A 13,550-nucleotide genomic window follows, 5' to 3' on the forward strand; every position below is an offset into this window, starting at 1 on the left:
GTTTCCCCCCGCACTTAAGGAGTAGAAAACACACAGGGTCTACACAATAGCTTAATTTTCCCTTCTGAAACAGAGCACACATATCCCACGGGAGCCTCAAAATGGTGAGTAAGGGGGACTGATTGTTTCAGGGCTGCACTGTCCTCTGGGTTTCTGTGCCTTGGGGAGAGCCAACAGCTTCAGGGGGCACCTACACTGAACACTGTCCCAACATTTTCCACAGGAGTTCATCCTGGACGATATCTCGCTGCTGAGGGTGACCTGGGAAGCAAGGGAGGGTCTTCTACTGCAATGCGGCTTCCACCCTGGCCCATATGCCGCTTGCCTGCGTGCATCAATGGTCCCCCCACCCCTCGCGGCACAGTGGCGCGGACACATGAGCCTGGCTGGGACAAGGACCAAGGTGGCTCTCCCGATAAACCTGTGCAAGCACATTGCACATGTTCTGGATGAGACATTCGAGGAGATTACCGAGGCCGATTACCACGATGTGATAAACCACATCAATGCACTATTCTGCATCTAGGCATGCATGCCTAACCCTCCTCTCCCAAAGAGCCCGCACCGAAAAAATTCCTTCCCGGAAAAAAAAACCGCTTACCGGGAACCTGCTCTTCTGTTTGTCCTCCACCAAGTACCGGCCGCTGCGACTGGCTACCTTCCTCCTGGCTTGAGAAGAGCTCCTGGCTGCATGGCTCCAGGGATTCCGGGGTGTCTCCATCCGGCCCACCACCATCACTCCTGTTTTCCTCCTCCTCCTCCTCCTCCTCTTCCTCCTCCCCCTCCCCCCCCCCGGCTCTGAAGTGTCCATGGTGGTGCTCGGAGTGGAGGTGGGGTTAACCCCAAGTATCGCATCCAGCTCTTTGTAGAATCGGCAGGTCGCGGGGGGAGCACCCGAGCGGCCGTTTGCGTCGCGGGCTTTGCGGTAGGCATTCCGCAGCTCCTTCACTTTAATCCTGCACTGCAGGGCGTCCCGGTCATGGCCCCTTTCCATCATGTCCTTTGATACCTTCCCGAAGGTATCGTAATTCCTACGGCTGGAGCGTAGCTGGGACTGTACAGCTTCCTCCCCCCAAACACTGATGAGGTCCAGCAACTGGACAGCTTCCTCCCCCCAAACACTGATGAGGTCCAGCAACTCGCCATTGCTCCATGCTGGGGCTTGCTTGGCGCGTGGAGGCATGGTCACCTGGAAAGATTCGCTGATAGCACTCCACGCCACGCCGGGCTGAGCAAACAGGAAGGGGATTTTTAAAATTCCCGGGGAATGTAAAGGGTCGGTCACATGGTTGGTTACCTGAGGCCAGGGCAGTAGAGTTTGAACTGATGACCAGAGTGGCTAGAACAGGCATTGTGGGATACTGCCGAATACTTCTGGAGGCCATTCACAGCGCATTGAGAGGCCACACTGGCGCCGCAGCGCTGCAGCGGCAGCGCAATACTTGCTGTTCCTCTCGGAGAGGTGGAGTACATGCAGCGCTGCAACCACGGAGATACAGCGCTGCAAATGCCTTGCCAGTGTGGGCGGGGAGTGAGTTACAGCGCTGGGCGTGGCTTTACAGCGCTGCAACTCGCAAGTGTAGCCAAGGGCTTAGCCTGTCTTCTCCGTCCCCGCTCCCGTCCCCGAGCAGGCCCTGTCTCCAGTGCTTGCACGCTTGGCCCCGAGACGGGCAGAGCCATTTCTGTGGCATGATGCTGTGGCCGGAGTGGGGTTGTCTCCTGCGCCGTGGCTTGAAGAGCTGGGCTGAGACTGGCCACTTGGCCCTGGCTCTCCCTAGGGTGCGGTGTCTTGGTGGCCCGTGCTGGGAGCAGCCTCTCCGCTGGGCTTGGCCCCCACAGAGAGGTTCAGGGCTGGGGCTGTCATGCCAAGGCCTGGCACGCTGAGCTGGCTCAGGCCAGAGGGGTGAAGGCGCGTGTGTGACTGCGACCTGCTGTCATCTGACAGGGCTGAGCAGGGCCAGTGGGTCGAGGTGGGAGCCAATCGTCCCCTCTGGCCCAGCGCACCCCCTTGTGTCACCAGGGTCCCAGTGGCACTGGGCCTTGTTGCAGTGACTAATCTGTATTAGTGTTACTGGTTCTGCCCCAGATTGTCACCCCTGGTCCCAGTGTGGGACACGCTGGCTCCTCTCTACGGCCTCACCCCCCACCCCCTTCCCTTCCCGCCCCTGCTGCTTTTCCGGGTTGGCTCCGTCCCCATCTTCCCTACCTGTGATTCCTGCAGAGGGCAGCAGTGCCTACACAACACAGATGGTTCCAATTCGTGCACATACCACACACAATGCACAACTCCACACCTTTCACACACCACACACCACACATACAATGCACGATTACACACCACACACAATGCCACATCCTGCACACAAAGCACAGTCCCACACTCTATATGCGCACACACAATGCACAACTCCACACCTTTCACACACCATACACCACACATACAATGCACAATTACACACCACACACAATGCCACACCCTGCACACAAAGCACAGCCCCACACTCTACATGCGCGCACACAATGCACAACTCCACACCTTTTACACACCACACACCACACATACAATGCATGATTACACACCACACACAATGCAGTCCCACACCATATAAACTCAAGCATACACACACAATGGCATGACTACACATCATAACACACCACACAATGCACAGCCGCACACCACACACACAATGCACAGCCCCATGCCATATACACTCAGCACACACACAACCCCATACCACACACAAGCCCACCCAATATCCAGACACACACAACTCTCAGTGCACAACCCCACTCCATATACACACATACCCCACATGTAGTGTGCAAAAGCCCAAAGCATAAACATACACCCCCTCCACACAATGCACAACCCCACACCGTGTGCAACCCCAAACCATACATTCCCCTCAACTATCCACAACCCCCCCCCCCTCCCAGGCACACTATGCACAACTTCTACACACGTGCACACACACACAGCTGGCCTTTGGGCAGTGGTTCCCAAACTTTAACAACCTGTGAACCCCGTTCACTAAAATGTCAAGTCTCGCAAAGCTCCTCCTAAAAATGAATATTTCCAGGGATTTTCTCCTTTACCTGAGTATAAATTATAAAAGCAGTAATCTTGGAAATATAAAATTAGTTTTTAGGACATACTTATTACACACAATTTATTATTAATTATTATTTATCATTACAGTATTTTTATTACATTATGAAAACAGCAACACTCTTCCAAGATCTCACTTTCATAGCTTGTATCGCGTTGAATAAGCCTGTTATAAGACAAGGCTCCTATGTTTCATCAAGGCGTATCAGATGTGAAACAGCATGAAAGTATTTAACAAGCTAACTCAAAAAGTTCCTCCTACACAAGCATTCAGGTCTTGTGCGTTGTTTGCCTGGACTGCTCGTTACAACAAAGCTTAAACTTCTTCTTCATAATAATTTTAAAAACAACACTAGCTGCCCATTTAATTTTAAAAACAGCAAAAAATATCCACCGCCCTTTCCATTTCTTATAAGGAGTCTTGAAGTTTAAATATCCTCAGTGTGATAGATATGCTTGCTTTGATCTGCTTAGCTCTTGGAAGTCCAGGGGCTCCGGGCTGCTGGCCCTATGCTGCCCGGGTCCCTAGGGACAGCTCTGTCCGCCTGTGACGTTATTGATATAATCTGGGACCATATAGATCATTGTTGCAACCAAGGTCCTGTAGTGGCACGCAAATCTTGTATAAAGGGGGTCAAATGGGGTGTCTAAGACAAGGTTATGGTTTGCGGGTTATGATTATGCTGTCTATATGTGTGTATCAATTTTGTAGTTGAAGTTATGAATATTGGCTCTATACTGTCTGTATTTCAAACTTATGCTATGCTGCTGGATGACATCCCAGACAAACTGGTGTTAGCTCTGCCTAGCCTGCTTGATGGCCCATTAAGGACCATCAGCTATACAATGGACCCATTGAGAGAAGGCAAATATGCCTTGAGACTCAGCAAAGTATGCAGGGACTGGCCCATGTGACTCCAGGCTCCATTTTGCTGTAATTTTCCACAGTAAGAACAAAGGTGTTCTTACACCTGGAAAAGACTATATAAGGCTGATGCCTCATCTCCATCTTGTCTTCAATCCTGCTTCATACCTCTGGAGGAACTTTGCTACAAGCTGAAGCTTTGAACAAAGGACTGAGGACCCATCCCAGCGGGGGATGTATTCCAGAGACTTGATTTGAACCTGCACTTTATTCTATCGCTGCTGCAAGCCTGAACCAAGAACTTTGCCATTACTGTATGTAATTGATCCCATGTAACCGATTCTAACTCTCATCTCTATCTTTTTCCTTTTATGAATAAACCTTTAGATTTTAGATTCTAAGGGATTGGCAACAGCGTGATTTGTGGGTAAGATCTGATTTGTATATTGACCTGGGTCTGGGGCTTGGTCCTTTGGATCAGGAGAACCTTTTTCTTTACTGGGGTCTTGGTTTTCATAACCATTTGTCCCCATAACGAGTGGCACTGGTGGTAATACTGGGAAACTGGAGTGTCTAAGGAGATTGCTTGTGAGACTTGCGGTTAGCCAGTGGGGTGAGACCGAAGTCCTCTTAGTCTGGCTGGTTTGGTTTGCCTTAGAGGTGGAAAAACCCCCAGCCTTGGGCTGTAACTGCCCTGTTTGAGCAATTTGTCCTGAGTTGGCACTCTCAGTTGGGTTCCGCCAGAACCGCATTGTCACACCGCCTTTAGGGAATTTTCCCCGAGAACCCCCTGTAACATTTTGCGAACCCCCAGGGGTTCACGAACCCCAGTTTGGAACCACTGCCTTTGGGGCTTGCGGAGCCCCCTGCTGTGAGGGACCATGACACACAAGAGGGCCCTCATCTCTCAGTCACCAGGCACTGTGTGTATGTCTAACCCCTCTCCTTGGTCTCCGACACTGGGTGCTGGGGCTGCGAGAGTGACACTGCTTCCCCCAATGCACATGGTTCCTTAGGTCCTCGCTACGGCAGCTCAGGGCTGGGGTTTGGGATGGGGAATGCTGTGCCCACAGGCCCCCAAATCAATTGACAGCTGTGGGGAGGGGGTCATGTCCCCCTAGCCGCCAGGGATGAGGTGCCGGCTGAGCTGCAGGGTGACCACTGAGCACAAGGAGGGGCGCAGCGGCATAGGAAGAAACCCTGCATCATGGCAGGGGGTTAGATGGCCCTTGCGGGCCTTTCTGGCCCCGTGGTGCCCTGGTTCTAAGCAGCCTGAGGCCATGGAGTGGGCATGCGCCTGCCCCGGATCAGAGACTGGTTCCCCCTATGGCTGAGGTCAGCCAGGGCCTCCCTCTGGCCCCAGATCCCTCTCGGGGAGATGGCAGAGCTGCCAGCCCATGATCACAGGGGGTCTCAGCAGCTCGCCCTCGTGGCTGTGAGGGGAGCAGGGACGGGTGACCACGGTGCCCCAGCAGTGCTGAGGCCAGAACCCACGTGAAAGGAACCCAGCAAATCCCAGGACTCCTGGGGGCCTGACCTCCGGGCTGGACACTACTGAATTGGGGCCAGTGCAGGGGGCTGAGAGGCCTCGTGGGGGCGCTGAGGGGCCGAAGGACTGGCCCTCTCCCGAAGGAGCAGCAATCCCTGAGGGAGCCCTACACGCCAGGACAGTGCAGGGACACCGGCACCAGACACACGGCCGGCCGGCTGCAGCGGGAGGCAGCTTGGAGTCCCCACCACGCAGGGCTGCCAGCGTCGTGCATCTGGCGTGATGCACACACCTGCAACCCGTTGTCCCCCGCCCGTGCCCCAGCCCCAGTGTGCAGCCAGGGCCATCAAGGGGCTGCCGCGTAGGTGCCTCCCATCTCACTGGGCCACCTGCTGAGTCCGACCCCCTATTTGGAAGGGGCAGGTAAGCTCTGAGGCTATGGCCCGCGGTGGCAGGGAGCAGGGGGAGACACCTCGTGCCGGCCCTGACCCCCACACCTGCCCCAGGCTCCTCTGCCCCCCACGTGTCTCTACTCCCCCTGCCCCCCAGGCTCCTTTCAGGTACCCCAGGCTGCTCACCCCTCACCTGCAGTGCCAGGGTCCCTGGGCACCCAGCTGCTGTTGGCTCCCTGCCTCACACATCTGCCTGGGGCCAAAGTTTCCACAGTGACGTGTAAGTTTGGGTGTCTCCATTTTTGGGAGCCCAGCTCAAGTCCCCTCCTAGGGCCTGATTTTCAGAGCCCAGGTGAGCAGGAGTCGGGGGGAGCGGGGGGAGGCACGGGGCAGGGGAGCTCCCAGGTGCGAATGCTGGGTCTGGCACCAGCGCTCGCAGCCTAGAGGGGTTTCTAACTTCCCTGGTGCTGATTTGGCCTAGGGGAGCCTTTCCCCAGGAACGGCCCAGCAGGGCGACTCGTTGTACACACTCTTGTGGGGCCATTTATTGCTGAGCTCCTGTCGGTATGTGCAGAAAAGACCCTGTCCCGCGCTCTGGGGCCACTATTGCATAGTAAAATACAACCTGCGGGGATAAAGCCAGCGGCTACCCCACCCCACATGCCCTCTCCCCTCCCCAGCAAGCGCCAGCCCCATTGAGCTCCTCCCCCATGAAAACTGACCTCCTTCTGTGCCCTGTGGCTGAGTGTACCCCACGGAGCAGCAGCCCCTGGTGCAGAGGGGAGACCGCAGCCTGTCCCTCTGACTGGGAGGTGCCAACTCTGCCTGGCCAGCCAGGCACACGTAAATGCCCAGCACGTCCACGGTCTGTCCTCCCTTCCCCCGTGCTGGTCCCTCCTTTTGGAGATACAGGGTCATTGGCTGCCCTCTGCAGGCGATGGTCCCTCTCCGGCTCTGGGGTGCCGTTTTCAGATCTGCTCTTGGCGCTGATCAGACTGCTGGTGCTTTGTGTGATCCACGTGCCTCGTTTCCCTTTTTCATTTCCAATGACTCTAGTTCCCTCCTTCCAGCTGCCGGAGCCACCGAATGGGGGATCACCGCTTAGCGTTGCGCTGCCGGCTGGTGCCGTGGCTTGTTGGCTCTTTGGGGCACAGACGGTGGCATTTGGGGGTGTCTGTAAGGGTCCAGGCAAAGAGCTGGAGCTGTAGATATGTTTAGTAAACAAGAAGAGTGGAACTCCTGTGCTGCCCCTGTTAAACCACAGACTGTAATGCTCAGTACGGTAACCACCCGTGGGGACCAGGACGGGATGCTGACTCCCATTCTCTGCACACCTCTTTGCTGGGTTAAGACTTCCTGCTCTCCTATTCCCTGCTGCTAGCGGTATAAGATGGGAAGAGCCCGCTAAGCTCTTTGCAGGTGTCCATCCTGTGTCCTTCTGGGAGGGGGCAGCCCCGGGTTTATGCCACCTCCTGGCTAGTTCCTGGCAGCCCCTTTCTTACCCTCTGATCCTGTAATGACGGTGGTGGTGATTGTAATCTCATTAACAGCTAACCTCCCTGCATTGTATGTATCCAAGTGCACCTCCCGATTGTACTGGGAGACACATTTAGAGGAGAGAAGTTCCCAGACAGAAACCCTTTGGTCCTGGAACTGGCCAACTGTCACATAGGATTCAGACTGTAGGAGATTCAGTATTTGTTGGTTATCTGGAGAGAGACCCTCCTCCAGAGCGTGTGAGGCACTGGTGGTGAGGCTGGTTATCATTTTCTCAGTGGTGAGCGTCCCTGCTCTGTGTTTCTCTAGAAGCTCTTGTCTTGTTTCCTTAGGGACGTATTTGGAGAAGAGCAGATCCCACACAGAGACCTTTGGCCCTTGGAACTCGCCCCTTGGCCCGTCGACTGTCGTGGACTTTAAGGCCATTTCCTGATTTTCATTTCTCTCGGAATAGGCAGCATCAGCTTCCTGCAATGGGGCCCTCTCTGCACTTGGACTGTGCACATTTGTTGCTAGTTTTCTCCTTGTTGCTCCTATTTTGGTTACGATGGTGGTGACGACAGTTATCACCTGGTCCATGGTTAATATCCCAGCTCTGTACAGCTCCAGGAGCTCCTGTCTCTTCTCTTCGGGGATGTAGTTAGAGAAGAGCAGGTCCCACACCGAGACCTTTTGCTCATGGAACTCGCCCCCCGGCATCTCCACCAGGGTAGACTTTAAGGCCTTTTCCAGTTTTTTATCTTCATGTAAGTCAACGTCCTCAGCTTTCTCTAAGGTCATTGTGTCTTTGCTGGGAGTTTTCACATTAATCACAAATTTCCTGCTTGTAGCTTCTTTTTTCTTAATGAGGGTGGTGACCACGGTTATCACCTGGTCCGTGGTTAATATCCCAGCTCTGTACAGCTCCAGGAGCTCCTGTCTCTTCTCTTCAGGGATGTAGCTAGAGAAGAGCAGGTCCCAAACCGAGACCTTTCGCCCTTGGAACTCACTGACAGGTCCATCTATGGTTGTAGCTTTTAAGATGTTGTCCAGTTGTGTATCTTGTGGAGAATGGGCAGCTACAGCTTCCTGCGAAGTTATCTCCTCTCTGCTTGGACTTTTGACACTTGTCATGAATTGCCTACTTGTAGCTTCTGTTGTTGTTATGATTCTAGTGATGATGGGTATCATCTGATCAATGGTTAAAACCCTTGTTCTATACAACGCCAGGAGCTCCTGCCTCTTCTCTTGAGGGATGTGTTTAGAGAAGAGAAGATCTAACAAGGAGACATTTTGCCCTTGGAACTCACCAGCATTTACATAGATGGTCACACGCTTTAAGGACTTTCTCAAGTGTTTCTCTTGTGAATGGGCATCCTCAGCCTTGTCTGATGTTACCCCCACTTTACTGGGAACTTCTGTGTTTGTACATAGATTCCTGCTCTCTGTTTCCACCTCGGTAACGCTGGTGGTGAGGATGGTTATCATATCTTGAATGGTTAGCGTCCCTGCTCTGTATTTATTCAGAAGCTCCTGTCTTTTGGTTTCAGAGATGTAGCTAGAGAAGAGAAGCTCCCACAGGGAAACCTCCTGCCATTTGAATTCCCCGACAGGAACGTCGACAGTCTCCGACCGCAAAGCGTTTTCCAAATGTTTGTCGCACAATGAGCCGGGAGTCTCAGCTTCCTCTGATGTTGTCGTCTCCGCACTGGGACTTTCCCCATGTCCTGGTAGATGGTGACTTTTCTCCTCTGTTTTGCTTACGATGGTGGTGACGATGGTTTTCATTTGGTCCGTGGTTAATATCCCAGCTCTGTGCAACTCCAGGAGCTCCTTCCTCTTCTCTTCGGGGATGTATTTGGAGAAGAGCAAATCCCACACAGAGACTTTTCGCCCGTGGAACTCGCCCGCCGGCACCTCCACCAGGGTAGACTTTAAGGCCTTTTCCGTTTGTTGCTCTTCACAGGAGGGGGCATCTTTGTCTTTCTCAGATGGCGTCCTCGTCTCTTTGCTGGGGGGTTTCCTAGTTGTGGGGAGTTTTCTGCTTTTCCCTTCGGCCTCAGTAACGCTGGTGGTGAGGATGGTTATCATATCTTGAAGGGTTAGCGTCCCTGCTCTGTACTTATTCAGAAGCTCCTGTCTTTTGGTTTCAGAGATGTAGCTAGAGAAGAGAAGCTCCCACAGGGAAACCTCCTGCCATTTGAATTCCCCGACAGGAACGTCGACAGTCTCCGACCGCAAAGTGTTTTCCAAATGTTTGTCACACAATGAGCCAGGAGTCTCAGCTTCCTCTGATGTTGTCGTCTCCGCACTGGGACTTTCCCCATGTCCTGGTAGATGGTGACTTTTCTCCTCTGTTTTGCTTACGATGGTGGTGACGATGGTTTTCATTTGGTCCGTGGTTAATATCCCAGCTCTGTGCAACTCCAGGAGCTCCTTCCTCTTCTCTTTGGGGATGTATTTGGAGAAGAGCAAATCCCACACAGAGACTTTTCGCCCGTGGAACTCGCCCGCCGGCACCTCCACCAGGGTAGACTTTAAGGCCTTTTCCGTTTGTTGCTCTTCACAGGAGGGGGCAGCTTTGTCTTTCTCAGATGGCGTCCTCGTCTCTTTGCTGGGGGTTTTCCTAGTTGTGGGGAGTTTTCTGCTTTTCCCTTCGGCCTCAGTAACGCTGGTGGTGAGGATGGTTATCATATCTTGAATGATTAGCGTCCCTGCTCTGTACTTATTTAGAAGCTCCTGTCTTTTGGTTTCAGAGATGTAGCTAGAGAAGAGAAGCTCCCACAGGGAAACCTCCTGCCATTTGAATTCCCCGACAGGAAAATCGACAGTCTCCGACCGCAAAGCGTTTTCCAAATGTTTGTCGCACAATGAGCCGGGAGTCTCAGCTTCCTCTGATGTTGTCGTCTCCGCACTGGGACTTTCCCCATGTCCTGGTAGATGGTGACTTTTCTCCTCTGTTTTGCTTACGATGGTGGTGACGATGGTTTTCATTTGGTCCGTGGTTAATATCCCAGCTCGGTGCAACTCCAGGAGCTCCTTCCTCTTCTCTTCGGGGATGTATTTGGAGAAGAGCAAATCCCACACAGAGACTTTTCGCCCTTGGAACTCGCCCCCCAGCCCGTCGACTGTCGTAGTCTTTAAGGCCTTTTCCCGTTTTTCATCTCTCTGCGAATGGGCAGCCTCGGCCTTCTGTGACGTTGCCCGTTGCGTGCTCGGACTTTTCACGTGCCTGGGCTCTCTGCTGCTCTTTTGCTCTGCCTCGGTGATGAGGGTGGTGATGATGGTTGTCATTTCCTGAATGGTTAGCGTCCCCGCTTTGTACTTCTTCAGAAGCTCCTGCCTTTTTTGGTCAGGGACGTATCTGGAGAAGAGAAGCTCCCACACGGTCACGTTCTGCCCCTGGAAGAGTCCCACGCTGACGGTGGCAGGGGCAGACTGTAAGCAGGTTCGTGTTTTTTCATCTAGCTGGAAGAGCACGGAGCCTTTGTGCATCAGCTGAAGCATCAGGAGCCCCGTGTCTGGGTCTGGGACGCATCTGCTGAGGAGCTGCATGTAGGTGAGGTTCTCGTGAGTGTTGGGGTCGAAACAGCTTCTGCTGTGATTTTGGGGGTCAGAGAGGATCCGGTTCAACTCTTGGTCGAAGTAGCCCCGCTTGTAAGCCACCTCCACAGGGATTCGGTGGCTGTGCACGGGGTCGATGATGCCTCCGGTGGCGATCTGGGCCTCCAGCAGGCGGATGCCGTGGTCTTTGACTATCAAGTCTCTCTCCATGGCCTGGAAGAGGGAGATCTTGTTGCCTGTGCAGGGGTCAGTGTATCCGGTCACTGCTCTCTCTGCAGAGAGCAGCTTCCCATAATAATCTCCACCTGTCAGCCCAGCAGCGAGTGCATCTCTCACTGGCACCTTCTTGTTCCTCACTGGGTCGATGATGAACCCCATGGCAGCCTGCGCCTCCAGCAGCACCAGCGCAGTGCCCGGCGTGAGAACACCTCTCATCATGGCCTGGTAGAGGCTCATCTTCTCCTTGCTGGACTGAACAAGGACTCCAGCGATGGCATTAATCCCTCCCGGACCCATTTCTCCATAGGCAGTCGCTGCCTGCCAGCTCTCCATCTGTCCGCCTAGTTGCTCAGGGTTCACCGTTTGGGAAGTTGTCCCCTCACGCTTTGCTGCTTCTGTGGTGGGCAGATCTTCTCCTATCTTCTGGGGCAGCGCACAGCTCTGCAGGGAGAGAGAAGGCTCCGTGAGACACGGGCATTGGTACAAAGTGGAAAAGAGAAATATCTGCCCAGACCTGACAGCAAACGTTCGGATAGAGGCAGGGAGCCGCGCACTGCTGCCCCTGCTGTGATCAGCTTTCTCTGAAGAACATGCAGCAGCCAACCCTCACCGCCCGCCAGTGCTTTCTGCAGGAGTGTCGCTTGGGAACGCCTGCCTCTGGGCTCCTCGGACGACGGGACACAGCCAGGCTCAGATCAGGCAGGTTTATTACCCGCCCTGTGGCCGACATCGTCTCAATATTTCACCAAAGGGGGCATGTGGGGTTCCTGTCAAAAGCTAAGAATTGGCTGATTGTTGTGGTTATTGCGAGGTGTTTGTAGGGGAAACAGTTTTAGAGCTCTGTAACGTGTAGAGTATCATGTTCTAAATGTGTTGGGAGAGACGACGCCTATCTCACCGGAGGAGGGGAAGTCTGAGAGCTCACCCAATCAGCGTCAGAACAATGGATGTCCCTTGACTGAGCCAGTTTGTGTTTCCAGCCTGGGCTACATGCAGGCTTCCTCCAATAAATGTCTCTGCCCCAGGGACCTCTGGGTTGTCGTGGGACAAGAGTCTGTAAGCAAGAGAACTGGATACTCCTGGGGGAATTCTGCGCCCCAAAATTAAAAATTCCATGCACAATATTTTAAAATTCTGCAAATTTTATTTGTCAAAATAACACTGTATAATCATGCCAGTTTCAATTATTTTGGTCATTTATTTCAAAATACCCGTCAACAAGTATGTCTGTAACAATACAGAGACAAAAATTTCCCCAGGAGTAGAGAGTTACAGAAACTCCTACAATAACCCAGTTCCTGCTTCTCTGCCCCCTCCCCCCAGAGCCCATCCTTGGCACCCCCAGACCAGACACTCTCTCACCTCCCCCACCCCTGAGCCCAGCTGGGAGGGGCCAGACACTCTCACCTCCGCCCCCTCCCCCCCAGAGCCCAGACACTCACATCCCCAACCCCCTTCCCAGAGCCCAGCTGTGCCCCCCCCAGCCCAGACACTCACACCACCTCCCCCCCAGAGCCCAGCCAGGGGGCCAGACACTCACAGCCCCCCCCCCCCGAGCCCAGCCATGCTCCCCCAGCCCAGACACTCACACCCCCTCCCCTCCCGAGCCCTGCCAGGGGGCCAGACACTCACCCCAGAGCCCAGCTGCACCCCCCACCCAGACACTCACACCCCTTATCCCTACCCCCCAGAGCCCAGCTGCAGGGCTCCCCCTGGCCCAGGCACTCACAAACCCTAACCCCCCAGAACCCAGCCATGCCCCCCCCAGCCCAGACAATCTCACCTCCTCCCCCGCAGAGGCCAGCCGGGGGGGCAGACATTCACACTCCCTCCCCCCACCCAAGCCCAGCCATGCCTCCCCACCCGGACACTCACAGCCCTACCCCCCAGAGCCCAGCTGTGCCCACCCCAGCCCAGACACTCACAGACACTAATCCCCCAGAGCCCAAATCTGATGCTGGGTCCCGGGCTTGCATGAAGTTTCCTGCGTGCCGCCGCCTCCTTCAGGGCATGTGGGAAACTGCAGCTGCTGGGAACCCTCCAATTCCCTTTCCCTCCCCCTGGCCTTGTCTTCTATTTGCGAGCTGGGCTCTGCCGGGTCCAGCAGCCCCTAGTGGCGGCAAACATCTCTGCAGCCTATTTCTATGGGGGGAAAGGAAATTCTGCGCGCCCAACATTAATTTCTGCAAAATTCTGCATTGCGCAGTGGTGCAGAATTCCCTCAGGAGTAAACTAGGAGGCATCCATTACAAAGGAGTGTGGGGGCTGTCTTGTGACGGGGGAACCCAACGTGCCGGATGGGACCAGCTGTGAGGAACTGATTTACATAAGAAAATAAGAACAGCCCTACTGGGTCAGACCAAAAGTCCATCTAGCCCAGTATCCTGCCTTCCGACAGTGCCAGGCACCCCAGAGGGAATGAACAGAACAGGGAAT

General features: G+C 54.2%; 1 protein-coding gene across 1 annotated transcript; it reads right to left on the reverse strand.

The window, feature by feature from the left end:
• Window positions 1-7,331: 7,331 nt before the first annotated feature.
• LOC135875117 (epiplakin-like) lies at window positions 7,332-11,844 on the reverse strand. Its single transcript, XM_065400101.1, has 3 exons — window positions 11,827-11,844; window positions 8,477-11,555; window positions 7,332-8,410 (listed from the first exon to the last, which is right to left on the reverse strand). Exons 1-3 carry the CDS (start codon window positions 11,842-11,844, stop codon window positions 7,332-7,334), a joined length of 4,176 nt encoding a protein of 1,391 aa, XP_065256173.1.
• Between the last annotated feature and the right edge of the window lie 1,706 nt (window positions 11,845-13,550).

This window comes from Emys orbicularis, chromosome 2, assembly GCF_028017835.1.
Source record: "Emys orbicularis isolate rEmyOrb1 chromosome 2, rEmyOrb1.hap1, whole genome shotgun sequence".
Taxonomy (NCBI): domain Eukaryota; kingdom Metazoa; phylum Chordata; order Testudines; family Emydidae; genus Emys; species Emys orbicularis.